This window comes from Anser cygnoides, chromosome 13, assembly GCF_040182565.1.
Source record: "Anser cygnoides isolate HZ-2024a breed goose chromosome 13, Taihu_goose_T2T_genome, whole genome shotgun sequence".
Lineage (NCBI taxonomy): Eukaryota > Metazoa > Chordata > Aves > Anseriformes > Anatidae > Anser > Anser cygnoides.
The window spans coordinates 15,418,078-15,432,885 of record NC_089885.1 but is presented as its reverse complement, the minus strand read 5'-3'; the positions used below and the strand labels follow the sequence as shown (position 1 = coordinate 15,432,885).

At 51.7% G+C, this 14,808-nt stretch overlaps 1 protein-coding gene across 8 annotated transcripts in view; it reads right to left on the bottom strand.

Moving 5' to 3' along the window:
* Positions 1-14,808, bottom strand: part of PCDH19 (protocadherin 19) — a 175,970-nt gene that overhangs the window by 114,939 nt on the left and 46,223 nt on the right. For 2 of the 8 annotated variants that reach the window (XM_048077341.2, XM_048077347.2), the window contains exon 5: positions 3,501-8,307. The exons of the other annotated variants lie outside the window; for them this stretch is intronic. In XM_048077341.2, the coding sequence (XP_047933298.2) occupies positions 7,736-8,307 (572 nt within the window). In that variant the 3' untranslated portion in view covers positions 3,501-7,735. Of the gene's footprint in view, positions 1-3,500; positions 8,308-14,808 lie in introns of those variants that run through there. 8 annotated transcript variants of the gene reach the window in all.

Sequence of the window (14,808 nt, the reverse complement as noted above, 5' to 3'; positions counted from 1 at the left end):
CACAGGAGGTGGAAGATGGAGAAACGCCCTGGCACTGCAGCCGCAGCCAGCACAGCCAGAGAGCTGCCTTGGGGGGGGAAGGCAGAGATTTGGGGCTGGAAAAGGGAAAGCCTTGCACCATCCTTCTCTCCCAGAGGTTTCATTATCATAATTTTTTTATTTTGGCCTTGAAAGACAATCCATCACCCCCAGGCAACACAGAGCAGCTCCACCAAGGCTGCTGCTCTGCTCCCACACTGCCTCTCCCCGCTTCCAAGGGAAGCCTGAATTCCCTCTGCTGACTCCCAGAGCTTCACCAGGGGTTCGTCCTTGTGTTCGTCCCTGCTGCCCCCAGCCACTTTGCTGGCCCCACGGAGCCAACCCTGCTCAGGCAGAGCCCCACTCACATTCAACAGTGACCTGCAGGCCATTTTTCTTGGGAAAAGTTTAAGCTTGATCAGTGATGGGGTTAATACCGTTTGCCACATTTCTCCATTTTTTATCCGTGTTAATGGGAAGTGCCACAGCAGGATTTTCCACAACAGCGCTAGAGTTTTGTTTTGTGTTTTCAAACGACGGGCTGCAATGACTGCTCACACTGCAGCACAGCTGCTGCCACACTGGTTCCCAGGGATGCTGCCCTCACCCCCGCCAGCAGCGTGACACGCACCCTGACACCCAGAGCTTGTCCCCAAAGAGCCACCCTTCCTCCTCCAGCCTGTCCCCACCAGTCACAAGCAGGCAGGGAAGCAAGGAGGGAGCAGTAGCACCGCAGAGGTGAGCTCCGTAATTGTACACCTGCTTGTGTTTGTTCTCCCATGGCTCTTTGGGGATTCCGGGTTGCATCATTTTCAGAAAGAAAAGGACAACAAAACAAAACAAAACCAGATGCAAGTTAAACAAGTGGAAGGCCCGCTGGGGCTGCTGGTAAAGTTTTACTCCAGTTTCAGCCCAGGGCAAGCAACGGTCAGCAGTCAGCCCCAAGCATTTCCCTGCCAGGGCATAGCCAGGGTCCGGCCCGCAGAACTGCAGGAGCCGAGGGCGACCGTGGGAGCGACACCCGATTCCCTGTCCCCATCCTGCCGCACTGGGTGCAGCTGGACACCCGCTGGGTGCGTTGTCACCCCCTCGCACCCAGGGAGCAAGGCAGAGGCACCCACGCCCCATGTGAGGGGCAACTGCGTTCGGGGAGCAACAGAAAAACGGGATGGGGCCTTTGCTCTCCCCTTCCCACAGCACTCTGCCTTTGTGGAGCCGTGCTTCAAGCAGCAATGTACATAGATGCTCTATGCTTTCAGAGCTTTGATCCTTCCAATTTATTTGTTCTTGTCTTTGTGGGCTTAGTAGTCGGAGTGTATGATAATTCATTGCTTGTTAATCCAATTTGGCTCTATTTAGATATTCCAGTTTAACATCAAATATAATATAAAATAATGTCCAGAAGAAACAGAAATGAGATCTGTGTCTATGAACCAGCTCTGAACCTTGGCCGTTGAGGGCTGCCTGCTTTGCGTGCTAATTTATTCTCTCCCCAGCTTCACTGAGCCGGTCCCTGTGGCCGAGCCCCTCACAGCTCAGCTCCCCCATCCCGGGGCGCACAGCAGCGTGGGGCTCCCATCGTGGGTGCAGCACAGCACCTGTAGGAGCTCTGTCCCACAGGGGGCAGGGGCAAACTCAGCTGCTGATGCATCGCCAGTGCCCCAGGGAGCTTTTCCCAGGGATGCTGGGGAGCCCAGGGGACCACAGGGGGGTCCCCCGACCCCCAGGAGGGTGGCAGCTCCCTGGGGAGCTGGGAGCCAGCAGCCCCAGCCCGAAGTTCCCGCATAGCTGGGCTGCGAGGAGAGGAATGCAGCAAGCTCCCGGTACCGAGCGCTGGCAGGTCCCAGCTGTGTGTGGCACAGCCCAAAGCTGCCAGCCCAGCAGCACCAGGCAGAGACCCGCCTGCCGAAAGCCAGCACAGCCCCAGGGGCTCAGGATCTGCCCCACTCTCCTTCTGTGCAAGGAAGCCATCCGAGCCATAAAACTGAGCACACCCTTGCACGCGGGCAGCGTTTCCAGACAGGCACACTCAAAAGAAGAATCCTTTTTTTTCCTTCCCTCTGCAGAGGACTCTAAATCACCCTGCTTCCCACTGTCCACCTCGGCCCTTTCCTGGCACTGTTATTTATGCAGACTCGGGCGCAGCCGTTACTGGCTGCTGTCTCAGCAGATGAGGCGCTGCCGCTCTTTGAGGTACGCCAGCGGGGACAGAGGACGGCGACAGCTGGCCGGGGAGCACAGCGGGGACGTGTCACCGACCTGACATCTCGGAGCCCCCAGCTCGCTGCCAGCAGGAGCCCTGTGCAGAGAGCTGAGTGCCCTTAGAGGAGGTTGATTAAAATCACAGCCAAATCCAGTGCCCACGGGGGCCCAGCAGCTTGTGCCAGGGAGTTGGGCAAGGGCTGGTCCAGGATGCTTCGAGGGGAACGTCCCCAGCCTCCCAGTGCTGCTCAAAGGCAGCTCCCGAGGGCTGTTCCCCCAGAGGCCTTGGCTCCTACCTGCAAGATGAGCCCACAGTGCCGGCACAGCACCAGTGCTGGGTCTTCCCATCACAGGAGCCTTTCTTCACCTCCTACAACAGCCCAGAGACCGCAAGCCAGGAACAGCCGTGCCTGCAGAGCCTGCCTTTATCTCCTCAGTGCCTCCGCTCACCCACCTGCCCAACGACTCACTGACAAGGGCGCAACCAGCCCCAGGTGGCTGCTGTCGTTACACCCTGTTGCCTCTGCTGTGCCTTCCAAGGTAAAGCTGTCCGGATACATCGATTTTTAACCCTTTACTTTTATTGTCATTTGAATGTGCTCCGGCTTCCCACCTGTGCGCGGAGCAGCCCCACGCCCTGCAGGGGCTCCCTCCCAGCCCACTGCTTCCGTCCCAGTGCCACCTTCACGTCTCCTTGGCCGAGGCACCGAGCAGAGGCCCTTAGGGGAGGGCACTCACCCCTGCTATCCGCAAAGCACTCAGACACTCGTGGAAGAGCGGTCTATTAATAGGCCATTAATTCAGAGCAAGTGGATGCTCCTCACCGTCTCCCCAGAGGCTCCAAAGTGCCCTCCTGAAATCCAGGGAAAATAACTCTTTTTCCTCTCTACTGTGCCTCAGTGGAAAAAAAAATAAGCGCGTGTTGGCGGCGTTTCCTACCCGTGCCTGCCCCTCTGCCTGGCTCCATGGAAAGCGGCCAGGGGAGAGCAGAGGCTCTGCCACGGCAGGAGCTGCATGGAGCTCAGGGCCTGCCCACCCCGGGCACCCCTGGGGACAGCGGGGACAACCCCTCCTAGGGGTCAGGAAAGCTCTGCCCGCGGTTTGCACCCTCTCGGATGCGAACACCAGACAGCCCTGAGAGGAGCACACGGGGAAGGGGCTGTGGTAGCACCCTCAGACCACGCAGCGATCTGGGCTTGCTCTGACTTCTGCAAGACCAGCACCTTCGGCCCATCAAAGCAAACCCACTTAGGCGTATTTAACCAAACACTTACTTTCCGTTTTATTCAATAATTGCTTTAATACTAAAATGCATTAGATGCTCAAAGCAGAGAAAAGAAAGTCACATTTAGGTGGAAAACAAAGTTCTCATCAGATTAAAAAAAAAAAAACAATGTGGCAGGTACACCATTTTGAAACAGAATCGTAATAATTTAATAAAGCTGCTTTATCATCTTCATAAAATAGACGGAATGGTGATTCTTTTTTTTTTTTTCCATTTTGCTGTTTACAATGAGTCAATCACTGTGAAAAATGTACATAACATACGTATCAGCATATACAACAATTTATTCTTCATATAATCAGCAACGGAGACACCATGACGAGACGTACCGCACCAAGTCCCACTGCAGCCCTGCCGTCTGCGGGCAGGCGCGCAGCGACGGTGCCGCCGGCTGCTCCTCCTGCTCAGGCGCGACGCCTGCAACTCGTTTCCCTCACGTTGGAATAGTGCAAGGAGGTACTGGTTGCTGAAAAGCAGTTTGCGTTAGGTCAGCTCTTTGCGTTTAAAGATTATATCCCAGCTTAGATCAGCTGAACGTCAGCCGACGCTGATAGAGGATCCATCTCAGCAGTGCTTGCAGTGGAGTCGGCCGGGCTTCTCTCCCAAGGTAAGCGCAGCTCCTAGGTTGGGTAAAGGATTACCTATAGCTGCGGAAGCAGCAGTAGCAACAAGATCATCAATTCTCCCCAATGACAGACAAATGTGTTTCCATTCATAATTAGATTTTCTTTTTTCCCCAAGAATAATTTCAACATATTAATCAGACATCGTGTTCTTTACAAAAGCAACTTGTTTCCTATTCGAAAAAAAGGAAAAAAAAAAAATTCACTTCTGCACGACATGTGATCCACAGGCCACCTCCAGCTTCACGACAAACAGGGAACGGCAACAGCCTCGTCGGGACAACGTGCCAGGCACTCAGGGATTGTTTTTTCAGCCATAACCCCCCCCCCCCAGCCCCCTGCTGCTCCTCCATACAGGGAAGCTGGGTGCCCTTGCAGGGAAGGGACGCTCAGGCCATCAGGGGGTGACGTGAGGGGCCATGGGGACATCGCATGGGCTGCTCCAGACCGGGTCCTCGTCATGCTCGGCAGAGAATGATAAACGGGTGCTGCTCCCCTGAAGAAACAGGGGAGCAGAGCAAGTTCGCCTGAAGGAAACCAACAGATCCAAGCGCATTTTCCTAAACCAAATCTGAGGACGGGTTGAAGTTATTAAAGAAGCGCTAATTAGGTCTGGAACCTCCCCCAAAAAATCGCCCACCCTGCAGCCTTTATGTTTTTTGTATGGCCAGTTTTGATGCAACTATTAAAAAAACAAGATAGGCTGTGATTTGCCCAGCAGCCCTGAGCTCATCTCAAGTGACACAGAGGAACAGTGACAGAAATAGCAAAATATTCAGCAGAGGGAAGGGGAGGTGGAGCGGAGGTGCCTCGTCCTGCGCAGCAAGGACGTGTCAGGGAAGGGCCCCTCGCTTGGTGTCCCCAGCTGCGGCATGGGTCAGCCCAGGCAAAACTGTTGTTTAAACGATTTTCTTGGAGGCATAAGGGCTTACTGACCTCTTTAATGCCCCCTTTTAATACAGAATTATTTCGCATCCCTTCTCGGCTGTGCTTTTATTCAGAGTGGCAAGGAACGTTTCCTCTGGGTAAATTAGAGAAATGTTTCTGTTTTTTTTTTTTCTTTCTTTCTTCCTTTTCAGTTAGCATCTATTTTTCATCCAAAATCGCTGGGCTGGTGGTGGCAGCTCCGCAGGCAGAGGGCAAGGCTCAGCACAAATTAACGGCCAGCGCTTTTCAGGAGCTGGAGGCAGGTGGTGAGAGTGATGGGGCGAATGGGGCGGAGGGGACCGCGCTCCCTGTCCCTGTGCCTGTGATGGGGGCTGGGGCTAGCTGGGGGCACCGGTCCTGTCCTGCTCCCAGATGGAGGTGTGGGGTCTCTCCGTGGCCCCGTAGGGTGACTGGGGGGACAGTGACTGAAGGTGGGGGACGGTTTCTACAGAAGGGACAGATGGGGATCGAGTAGGTGCTTTTGCTCAGCAAAACCATACATGGATTTTCCCCAAAGAAAGTCCAGCAGAGCTGACAAAAACAGGTAATATCAGAATAAACCCAGCCTAACAGTTACAGAAAATCCAGTTCCTTTAACAGCCCCAAGCTAGCCCATTTCTTCTGCCGCTTGTGTTACAATAATACACACATTTGTAAAAAATAATAATAATAATTAAAAAAAAAAGACAGCAGTACAGTACGCAGGCAGGAAACAGCAAAATAACATATCCCTTAAAAATGGGCTCAAACTCCAGAACAGAGAGGAAAATCCCTGGTTCACTTTTAGGAGGGATACATGACATCACATTAATGCACAGGATTTGATCTGAATGAGGTAGTAATAACACGAGAGGGAAGCATCACAAATTTCATTAGATGACCTTTTTTTGTTGGTTCCTACCAAATTCCTGGCCCTATCGAGTGGCATGGGGAATACACTGACTGCGGACCTATCTCAGGATTGCTAAAACTTCAGGCAGTATCAATTCACCCTGAAGAAACAAATTACTTGAGCTTATTTTATTTTGAGGACAATAATGACTGGAGCTTGTTTTCTTGTTGACGTTTTTAATTTAAATAAATCAACGTAACAAATATTTTATCATGATATGTAGACCTAGAAAGACTATTTCTCTAGAAACCACTAATTTCAACTTGCTGGTACAGCAAACATTGGCAAGAGCTATATATTTTCCCTCCCATAATCAATTTTAAATTCTATGAAACATTATTTAGGGTAGGAAAATCTGTCAAGTGAAGGGTTAATAACTATAATACACTAACTGAAATCCTCCTACCTTACTCATACCTCACTGAGGAATTATCACTGCAAGAGAGCAGAGAGCTGTGAAACCCTTCCTCTCTCTCCCTTCTACAAAATGGCTATTAAAGTAGCTCAATTTTTAAATCAATTTTATATGAGTAAATTTGTACCCACACAAAAAAAGTCCTTAATTATGAGAAAAAATAATGAATTGCTTTAATTTTTTCTCCATTAAGAAGGCACATTAATTGAATTAGTAGCGTTGTTACATATCACCTGTCTGCCCCTAAATTAACATTGCTATTGCTCACTCCATACTTATTCATGACGCAGGGATAAAAAGAAATCAGAACAGTCTAAAATCCATGCCATGATGACATACATACACACACACACTTAGCATAATCACAACTGGGAAATGCTGACTTGGAAGTGTGTGTCTAATTGAGAAGGTAATTTAGATCTCTTAAATAATTCCATCGCTTTGACTTTGAAATGACTAGAGACAGGGCATGTCTAAATCTGGGAACTAAAATAAAGAAACTTCTGGAAAAAAAACTTTCCATGCATTGCCTGGAAGTTATGCAAAAGAAACGGATAAGGGAAAAAGTTCAGCACAGTGCATCTGACGGTTGCAATTCAGGCAGAATTTTCCCCTGAATGCCTTCCTGTAACACCCTGCCCTGAGAGAGCAGGTGGAGGCTGCAGGGGATGGATGGCGGGGACTGGAAAAAGCACTTGCTCCACTGGGTCTGGAAACTGCAGGTTCCCCAAGGTTTCAGTATGATGATTGTGATTGTTTGCTTGTTTTTTAAAAACTTGAAAGCCTTTTGCCATCACTAGACATACAGTAATTTGCAATATCAAATACGATAATAGTACAGATAAGCATGTGACAGCAAAAGGATTCATAAATGCAGGGGTGTCCATAGCAAAATAGCAACATCTTCAGATAGAAGCAGCCTTGTGTGGGGTGAATATTAAAACTCACTGACCTGTAATTTTCAAGTTGTATGCGAGAAATGGCCATTGCTTTGCCTAGACTGCAAAAAGGTGACCGAATAAAGAATTTGGAATTCGGTTCTTAAGCAGAACGGAGATTTGTGTTAGTTCTGAGGTACAAAAATATATAAATCCAAGAGACGCGGCACCTAGCATTGCCGCTGGCGGGCTGGGCCTCACCTCTGCCCCTGCCCTCTGCCACCTCCCGGCGAAAGGAAAACGCGCTACTTCGCCCTGCTGAACACCCCTGCCGCCCGTTGAAACAAGTGGGATTGTCACATTAACAACAGCTTCATTTATAAACAATACATTTAGGGAAAGCTTTTAAATACAGCGATCTGTGAACCATTGGTAAGCGATAAAAACAACCCACGCCGGGCATGCTGCCTGGCCCCTCCGGCAGCCGGGCGCTGCTCAGAGGACGATGTCCCTCAGTCTCCTGGCCGCCGGCGAGTCCTTCTCCCTGCGGTCCTGCAGCAGCGGGTTGCCCTCCTGCAGGCCGCCCTCGCTGTCCGCCCCCCTGGGCTCTGCCTCCGCGGGCCGGGCAGGGCCAGTGTTCGCCGGGGGCTGTTGCCCGCGGCCGGCGGGGCAGGGCAGGCCGCCGTAGGCCGCGGGGCTCTTCAGGTGCAGGGGCGAGGTGACGGGGCTGGCGGCCTCGCAGCCGTTGCCCGCCTCGCGGACGGCGCCGCTCACCTTGGGGCTGCCGGCGGCCGGCTCCACCGTTCTTTTGCCTTTGGGGTTGCCGGCCCGCTCCTCGGCCGGCGGCTCGCCGCCCTCCTTGCCGAAGGTGGCGAAGGTCCTTTTGGCGCTACAGTCTGCGTAAGGCTCCGCGTCCACCGCCGTCGCCTCTATGGAGAGGGCGATGACGTTCCTGCCGTGCTCGGGGGACTTGGCGCGGCTGGGGACGGCGCTGCGGGGCATCCAGCACCGGTCCGAGTGGCCCAGGATGCGGCACTCTTCCCTGCAATGAAATCCTTCGCTCTGATCTGCGTGGAGAAAACACAAGGCTGTATGAAGCGGGCGAGCGCGGCCCCCAGCCCCACGTGTCCCGGTGCCGCCACCGCTCCCGGCATTGCCCACGGCTCCTGCCTAAACATTCGCCATTTTACAGCAAATAGCCATCATGTTTAAAGCAGTGCTGGGAAGAGGGATTTTTACTGCCATTTCTTTGCTGCTCTGAAGACTGGAGTTCAATTTCCAACAGGTTGTGTGTCATCTGCTGCCGCTGCCAGACCTGAAACCTGGGGGAAGCGAGTTACGGCGGCAGATAAATTAAAACGGGTTTGTGCCACATGTCGGGCTGCGCGCTGTCAGCAGTTTCTGGTTTTAGTAACCGACGCTAAAACCCACTGTGCTTTAAGTGCAGTTTGACATGACATTTAAGCTTGGCTTGTTGGAGAGGGGGAAGCGAGCGGAGGGAAGGGGGTGCTTGCTTTCTTGTGTGTGTTTGTGTGTTTTAACTTTTTGCTTAATCCCCGCTGGCCTCCCACACAACAGAGCCTTTATAAATCTACAAGACTGCCCACTCCGCTGAAGATTAAATGTGTCATTCCAGCGCTGGGTCTTTATTCATATGAGAGTAATAAAGATCCCTTCTCTCGACTTAGGGCTGTCCCAGCACCACTTTATAGGGCTGAAATATGGAATAGTATTTCTCTCTTTCCAAGGACCTCTCCTGCCCTGGTCTGAGAGCAGCCAAGCATGGCCCTCGGCAGCAGGAGATGCAAAGCCTCACGCCCCACGTGGCCAGCTGTCCCCAAAGTACTGCCCCATCCCCTGCTGGCCTGGGAGGTGCTGTGCCCCAGCATGGGTGGACAGGCAGACCCAGAGAAACAGAGGGGCTCGACCAAGTGCAACGCTGAAAATCAAATCCAGGAGTTTCAACTTCCCAAGCCTTTGCTGAGCACTAGACCGTGGCTGCCACCGAACATCGCGCACTGCTGGCTCCTTTTCAATCTCAGCTTACGACTTCGGCTTTCCCTTCACTCGATAAGAACTTGTAATTGCAGATAGCCCTCATAAAGCACAAGCTTCTCACAGGCAAAGATGCAGCTCCTTCCTGTCGTAATCTATATACGCGTAAAGCAGCAAAGCAGTGTTGAAGAATTAATGCTATTAACAACACAAGAACGCACCCAGTTGGTGTCGGTTTGATAGATTGAGCCCTGGGAAGGTGCGGACTCAGCCTTGCTCTGCTTCCCGTCCGTCTGAAAACAGTTCATTTTGATGCTTTGTACATCTGTGTGTATAACCTCAGCTCCTCAGACACATTGGTATTTCCACCACATTCTAGCACTAGGGCGGCTGATAAAAATTCTCAGCACATAACACAATGCACCAAAATATGAGCAGCTTAACACTTACAGAGAATAAACGAGTAAAAGGCAGACCTCAAAAAAAGGGATTTTTTTTTAAAGGAGAAGAAGCCAATTAATTGGAAATCTATGGGCAAAACATTAGCTCTTTCTCTACATCAGAGCAGCTACCCGGTGGTGCGAAGCGCAGTGCCGGGTGGCTGTGCAGGAGGTCTGGGTTTCGGTAGTCTCCTTTACAGCAGCTTTAGAGAAAGGTGCTCTGAGCCTTACATGCAGAACAACCTGCACCAAGATCTGAAAGCCAATGCTCTTACACTTTGATTCTGTTACTTTCAAGTACTTGAGCAAAATAAAAAAAAAGAAAATTGCCCAGAAAGTGTTGCTGTCTGCCTATTTATCCACAGCTTAACTTCAAAAGGGTGCTACAGGCATACAAAGTTGTGTAGTCTGGCTGTGATAGCAGAGGACTTGGTAATGGCTGGAGGGGGTACAGAAATATCTTGGGTTCTCATCCCAGATGAGACACTGATTTATTGTGCTGTGTGACCTTGGGCGCGGTGCTGGAGCACACATCACTTCAGTTTCTCTGCTACTATAAAATGCTGGATTGGGGCACACGCTGGGCTGCCTGGTCCAGCACGGGAATGCATGGGGCGAGCCAATGTTTCTCACCTCCCTGGCCCAGCATCACAGCTCAGCTCCACACGTACACGCGGCCACCACGATGAAGGCAAACCTCACCCTGGGCAGAGTACAAGTGGGTTTGTTTTGCCTTGAGCCATTTATTCAAAGCTGACACATTTTACAGTTAAAAACAAATCAAGAGCTTCACCGATTGCTTCAGTTCAAGTAGATATTCCTCAAATCCAACAAAGTGACCTGAGCTTTAAGAGTGGTTTTACTAAAGACTGTTGGTGCAGTGACTACGTGCCTGGGAGACGAACCGCTCTGGACACCAAGAAGCTTGTCTGCTAGCTGCACCAGCGGCAGTTGGTGCACACTGGGCTGGCAGGCAGAGGAGCACAGGTCACCACCCACTCAAAGACACGAAGACAAGTAGCTCCACAGCACGTTTTGCCTCCCTGCGTCTGTCCCCATCATACGCCTCAGCTTCATTCTGCAGAGACCCCATCCCAGAGCCAGAAACCTCCCTGCTCCCAGGGACAACGTATGTTTGGGCTCCCCAGACCAGGTCCTCTTTCCCTAGCTGAAAGAGGACCTTCACCTACCCCCCTATTTCCTTGTTAACCCTGTAGTTCATTATAAAATACTATTTGTATGCCATAAGCATGCGCTGTCGATACATTTAACCACTGCACCACTCTTCTGCTATCACGGCTCCGAAGAAGGCAGCTTGGAGGGGTTTGGACTCCTCTGGCATCTGTCTCCAGCAGCCGCAGGACACGCACTGGAGAGCAAGAGCAGCTGCTGCCCCAGGCACGGGCAGGCACAAAGCTGCTGGGCAGGGCTCCTCACGCTGCCCTTCGCAGCCAGGTCTGACTCACCCGGCCGTAACGGCACCCAGGACACCCGTACACATTCACGGGCTCTTTATTGCTCTATTCTGTCTTTCTTTTCCTTCTTTAACAATCGGAAACAGGACGACAGGAAATTCTTCTACAGCTCTAGACCTGCCCTAGTCAATACGACTGTTATTGTCTGCACTAAAAAATGTTCCTAATGCAAGGAGCAAAGCCCAGGTAATAACCACCGCATCACGCGCTACATGACAAATGGCAGGCAGCCAGAACTGGCAGCTTCCCACATCCGTGCCGGACGCAGGATGGCAGAGGGCTTAGCAAGCTGGCGTGAATATTGCCCCTGGGGCCCGGCAGGAGGAAACAATGGGTGCACTCAGGGCTTGAGCACTGGTTGCTTGAAGTCAGGGCTGGACTTGCTAAGGAGCTGAGTACGAGATGTGCATGCCGGGAGGGGAGTCCGACTCTAAATCAGGCTGCGTGGATGCTTTGTTGTGTGCAGGCTGAACAGGTCGACCAGGCACAGCTCCATGGGCAAGTGCCATCTCATGGGTGGCGGCTGTGTCTGGTTTGTGTCAGCAGGTCCTGCAGCAGCAAGGCAGGACAGTGTCCCTTTCTCAGCAACTCTTGCTTTCACCCAGAGCAAATCCACAAACTCAAGTCACATCACCTTGGGGCAGGGCTGCTTTTAAAATGATTCCCCAGGTGCAAAACATCCTGCCAGAAGCCTTGCCGTAAGGTGAGCAGTTATCTCGAAGCCAGGCTTGGCAGAGAAGATGTATCGTTGCTAAACACAAGCTCTCACACAGCAAATATGAAATAAAACAAAACCAACTGCCACCTCTGGAATTAATACGCTCCTCAACGAGTACAGCAAAACCCGTGTTGAGCTCCAGATTTCAAACCATCCCTGCCCGCGCCTCGGGGGACCTGCACAAAGGCAAGGAGCGGTGTGCCGCCGCCAACCCGGTGCTGCTGGCGGGCCAGAGCTGGGCAGCAGCTGCAGAAGGACCCGGTGGGACAGCTGCCACCCGCGGCTCGCCCACGGGTACCCCAGGGGACCCAGGGCCGGAGGACTCCAGCAGCGCCCGAGGGACAGAGGAGAGGACATGGCACGCACGGAGCAGCACAGCTTCCAGTTCCCCCGGGGCGCAGGGCCTTCCGCAGTTCAAAGGAAGGGTTAACGAACATCCTGCATCTACAAATGCTTTCCGTCTCCTATTCAAAGCCTCTGTACCTGAACTCGCTCCGCGGCCTGCAACACGAAACCGGTTTGAAAGGAGCCCATTCAGCTCTCAGAGCAATTGAATTATCTGCAGAGGAATCTCAGCGCTGGCCAAAGAGACAAAGTTAAATCGTACTGAGGTGCAAGTGCCTGGGAATGTAATATTCCTGATAAATGGCCAGATGACATGTGCTGTTATACAATCTAAGGTGCAATTTGGGCGATGACAATAGTCCCTGGAGTTTCCATTTTCAAACAGACGCTCGGTTCAATCCAATCCATGTCAGAGCAGGTTTGCAGAGGTGAGTAAGCGGAGCTCATTTGTGCTATTACATGGGGAGCAAGGAAACGCAGCGGAGGAGTTGCCTGAAAATGAAAAATAAGAAAGACCGGGTGGCTGAAGAGCGGGACCTGCCTGTGCTGTGCGAGGAGGGGAGGCGGAGGGGGAGCCCAGCCTGGGCCGAGCGGCCCCAAAGCACAACCCGGGTGTGAGGAGACGGGAGCAGGGTCCTTGGGCTGCCCCGGCCACGACCAGCAGGACCCTGCCACGGACACGCGGCTTTATCTCCGCATTTCGGTGCGTCTTCGGCAACCGTACGATTATACTGTAATCACGATGACACTGCTGCTGGGTACAGCAAACAGCACGATCATTAAAAAATTCATTTCAAAATCTTCCTGGAAGCTAATAAATTTTACAGCAGTTTCAATCCTTTCTCATTGCAACAAAGAAAAGCTTAGTTCCAGACAAATTAAAAGTAAATTGATTGCCTTAGGGGAATCTATTCAAATATCACTTTTCCATGTTAGAAATCTCTTCCTGAAACAAGAAGGGAAGAGCCAGGGAGAGCAAGCATGGGAACTATGTGGAAAAGCAAATCATTAAATCTCAGTTCACAAAACTAGGGAAAAAAAAACACAAAATAAAATGCAAATGTCTCACTGGGGTGCAGGCCTAACATTTGTGACGGAATTTATGAATAATAAATATGAATAAATAGTAAACATGAAGGGATCAAACATTGCTGTTGATGTTTACTCACGGTTAGCCATCTTTCATGGACAATGCGCAACTGCATTATTTAACACCCATCTCCCATTTACTTTGGGGTTTCTTTTCAACTCCGGCACCTTCATTTTCTCCGAGCGGCACGCCGCGAAGCGCGAGCCCTGCCCCACGGCGCTGTGCTGCAGCTCGCCGCCTCTTCTCGGGAAGCTGCGTGCCGCAGGCAAGCCCGCTTTTTGCAGCCGCCCTGCCCTGCGCGGCTGGGCGAGGGGCGGCTGGCGTGCAGGGCTGCAGCCCGCGCTCCTCTCCCATGCAGAGGACGCGGGGCACGAGCCCAGGCGCTGCCCGCAGCACGGTGCAAGCGCCGTGCCCCAGCCCCACCGCTAATAAGCTCGAGCAATATGCACACAGTCCCCAGCCAGGGTTCATCATTTGCTTGTAAATTAAGACTCGGCACCTCTCCCTTATCTCCCGTAATAGCATAATATCAAGAAACAAGAGGTGGGGAATAGTGTATTGTATTTTTGACCTGTGGGCTTTTACAGGGCTTTCTTCGCCTTTCCTAATAAGAAACCTCCAGTCTATGCAGAAATGTAATCCTGTCGTGGCTTCCCTTGTACAGTGCTCAGAGGATACTAATAACTAGGGACAATGACAAATGCTCTTTACTGCAACGAGGAGCCTTTCTTTCACCATTACCTGGGATTTACTTGAGCTAAAAAAATGTTGTATTTTTTAATCCTGGATTGTCTGTCCCGGCATTGGAGGTCAATGGTGCTTGGACAAAGATAATGCCGTGAGGAATTATTTTAATGAAACAAGGGATACGAAATAGATTAATTCATTATGCAACTGCTGATAAGGACCCACATCTGAACGGGGCTCCTGCGCAGCATCTCTGTAGTGGCCCACAGAGACATAACGGGGCTCCCTCCCCCGTGGATACAGCCCAGGAAGCGCCGAGGGGCCCCCCTGATTTACACCAGTGGGGGTTGTCCCATCCAACTCCGTCCCCTGCTCTGTGCCACCATCAGTAACGCCCTGACTTCTGCAGCACGGTGCCTGTGCAATGAATGAAGACTGGCACGCTGGTGCACCTGCGGTGCCTCTCTAACTACATGCTGCATGGCTAATAGATTCGATGCAAAAGATTTTCTCCAGAAAACCACCTCCCAGGCTCACTGAAGCCTTTTGGATGCGTACAGTGCTATGGGAAGGAGGGCGCTCACCCAAAGCAAGAGGAGCTATTTTTTGGCCGTGCTACACGGTACAGCAGAGCCAGACCCTTAAGGTATGGGCTAGGATATAATTTAATGCTGGCTGCCCCCCTTTACCCAGGACTGTGGGCCAATCCCCACCTCATTCACACGGTAAAATTAATTCCCGTTCAGAGGGCCGGCAGAACACACCATTTAAACTCCAATTAATCCTTTTCTGGGGACTTAAGTGGTCCACAGAGCTTG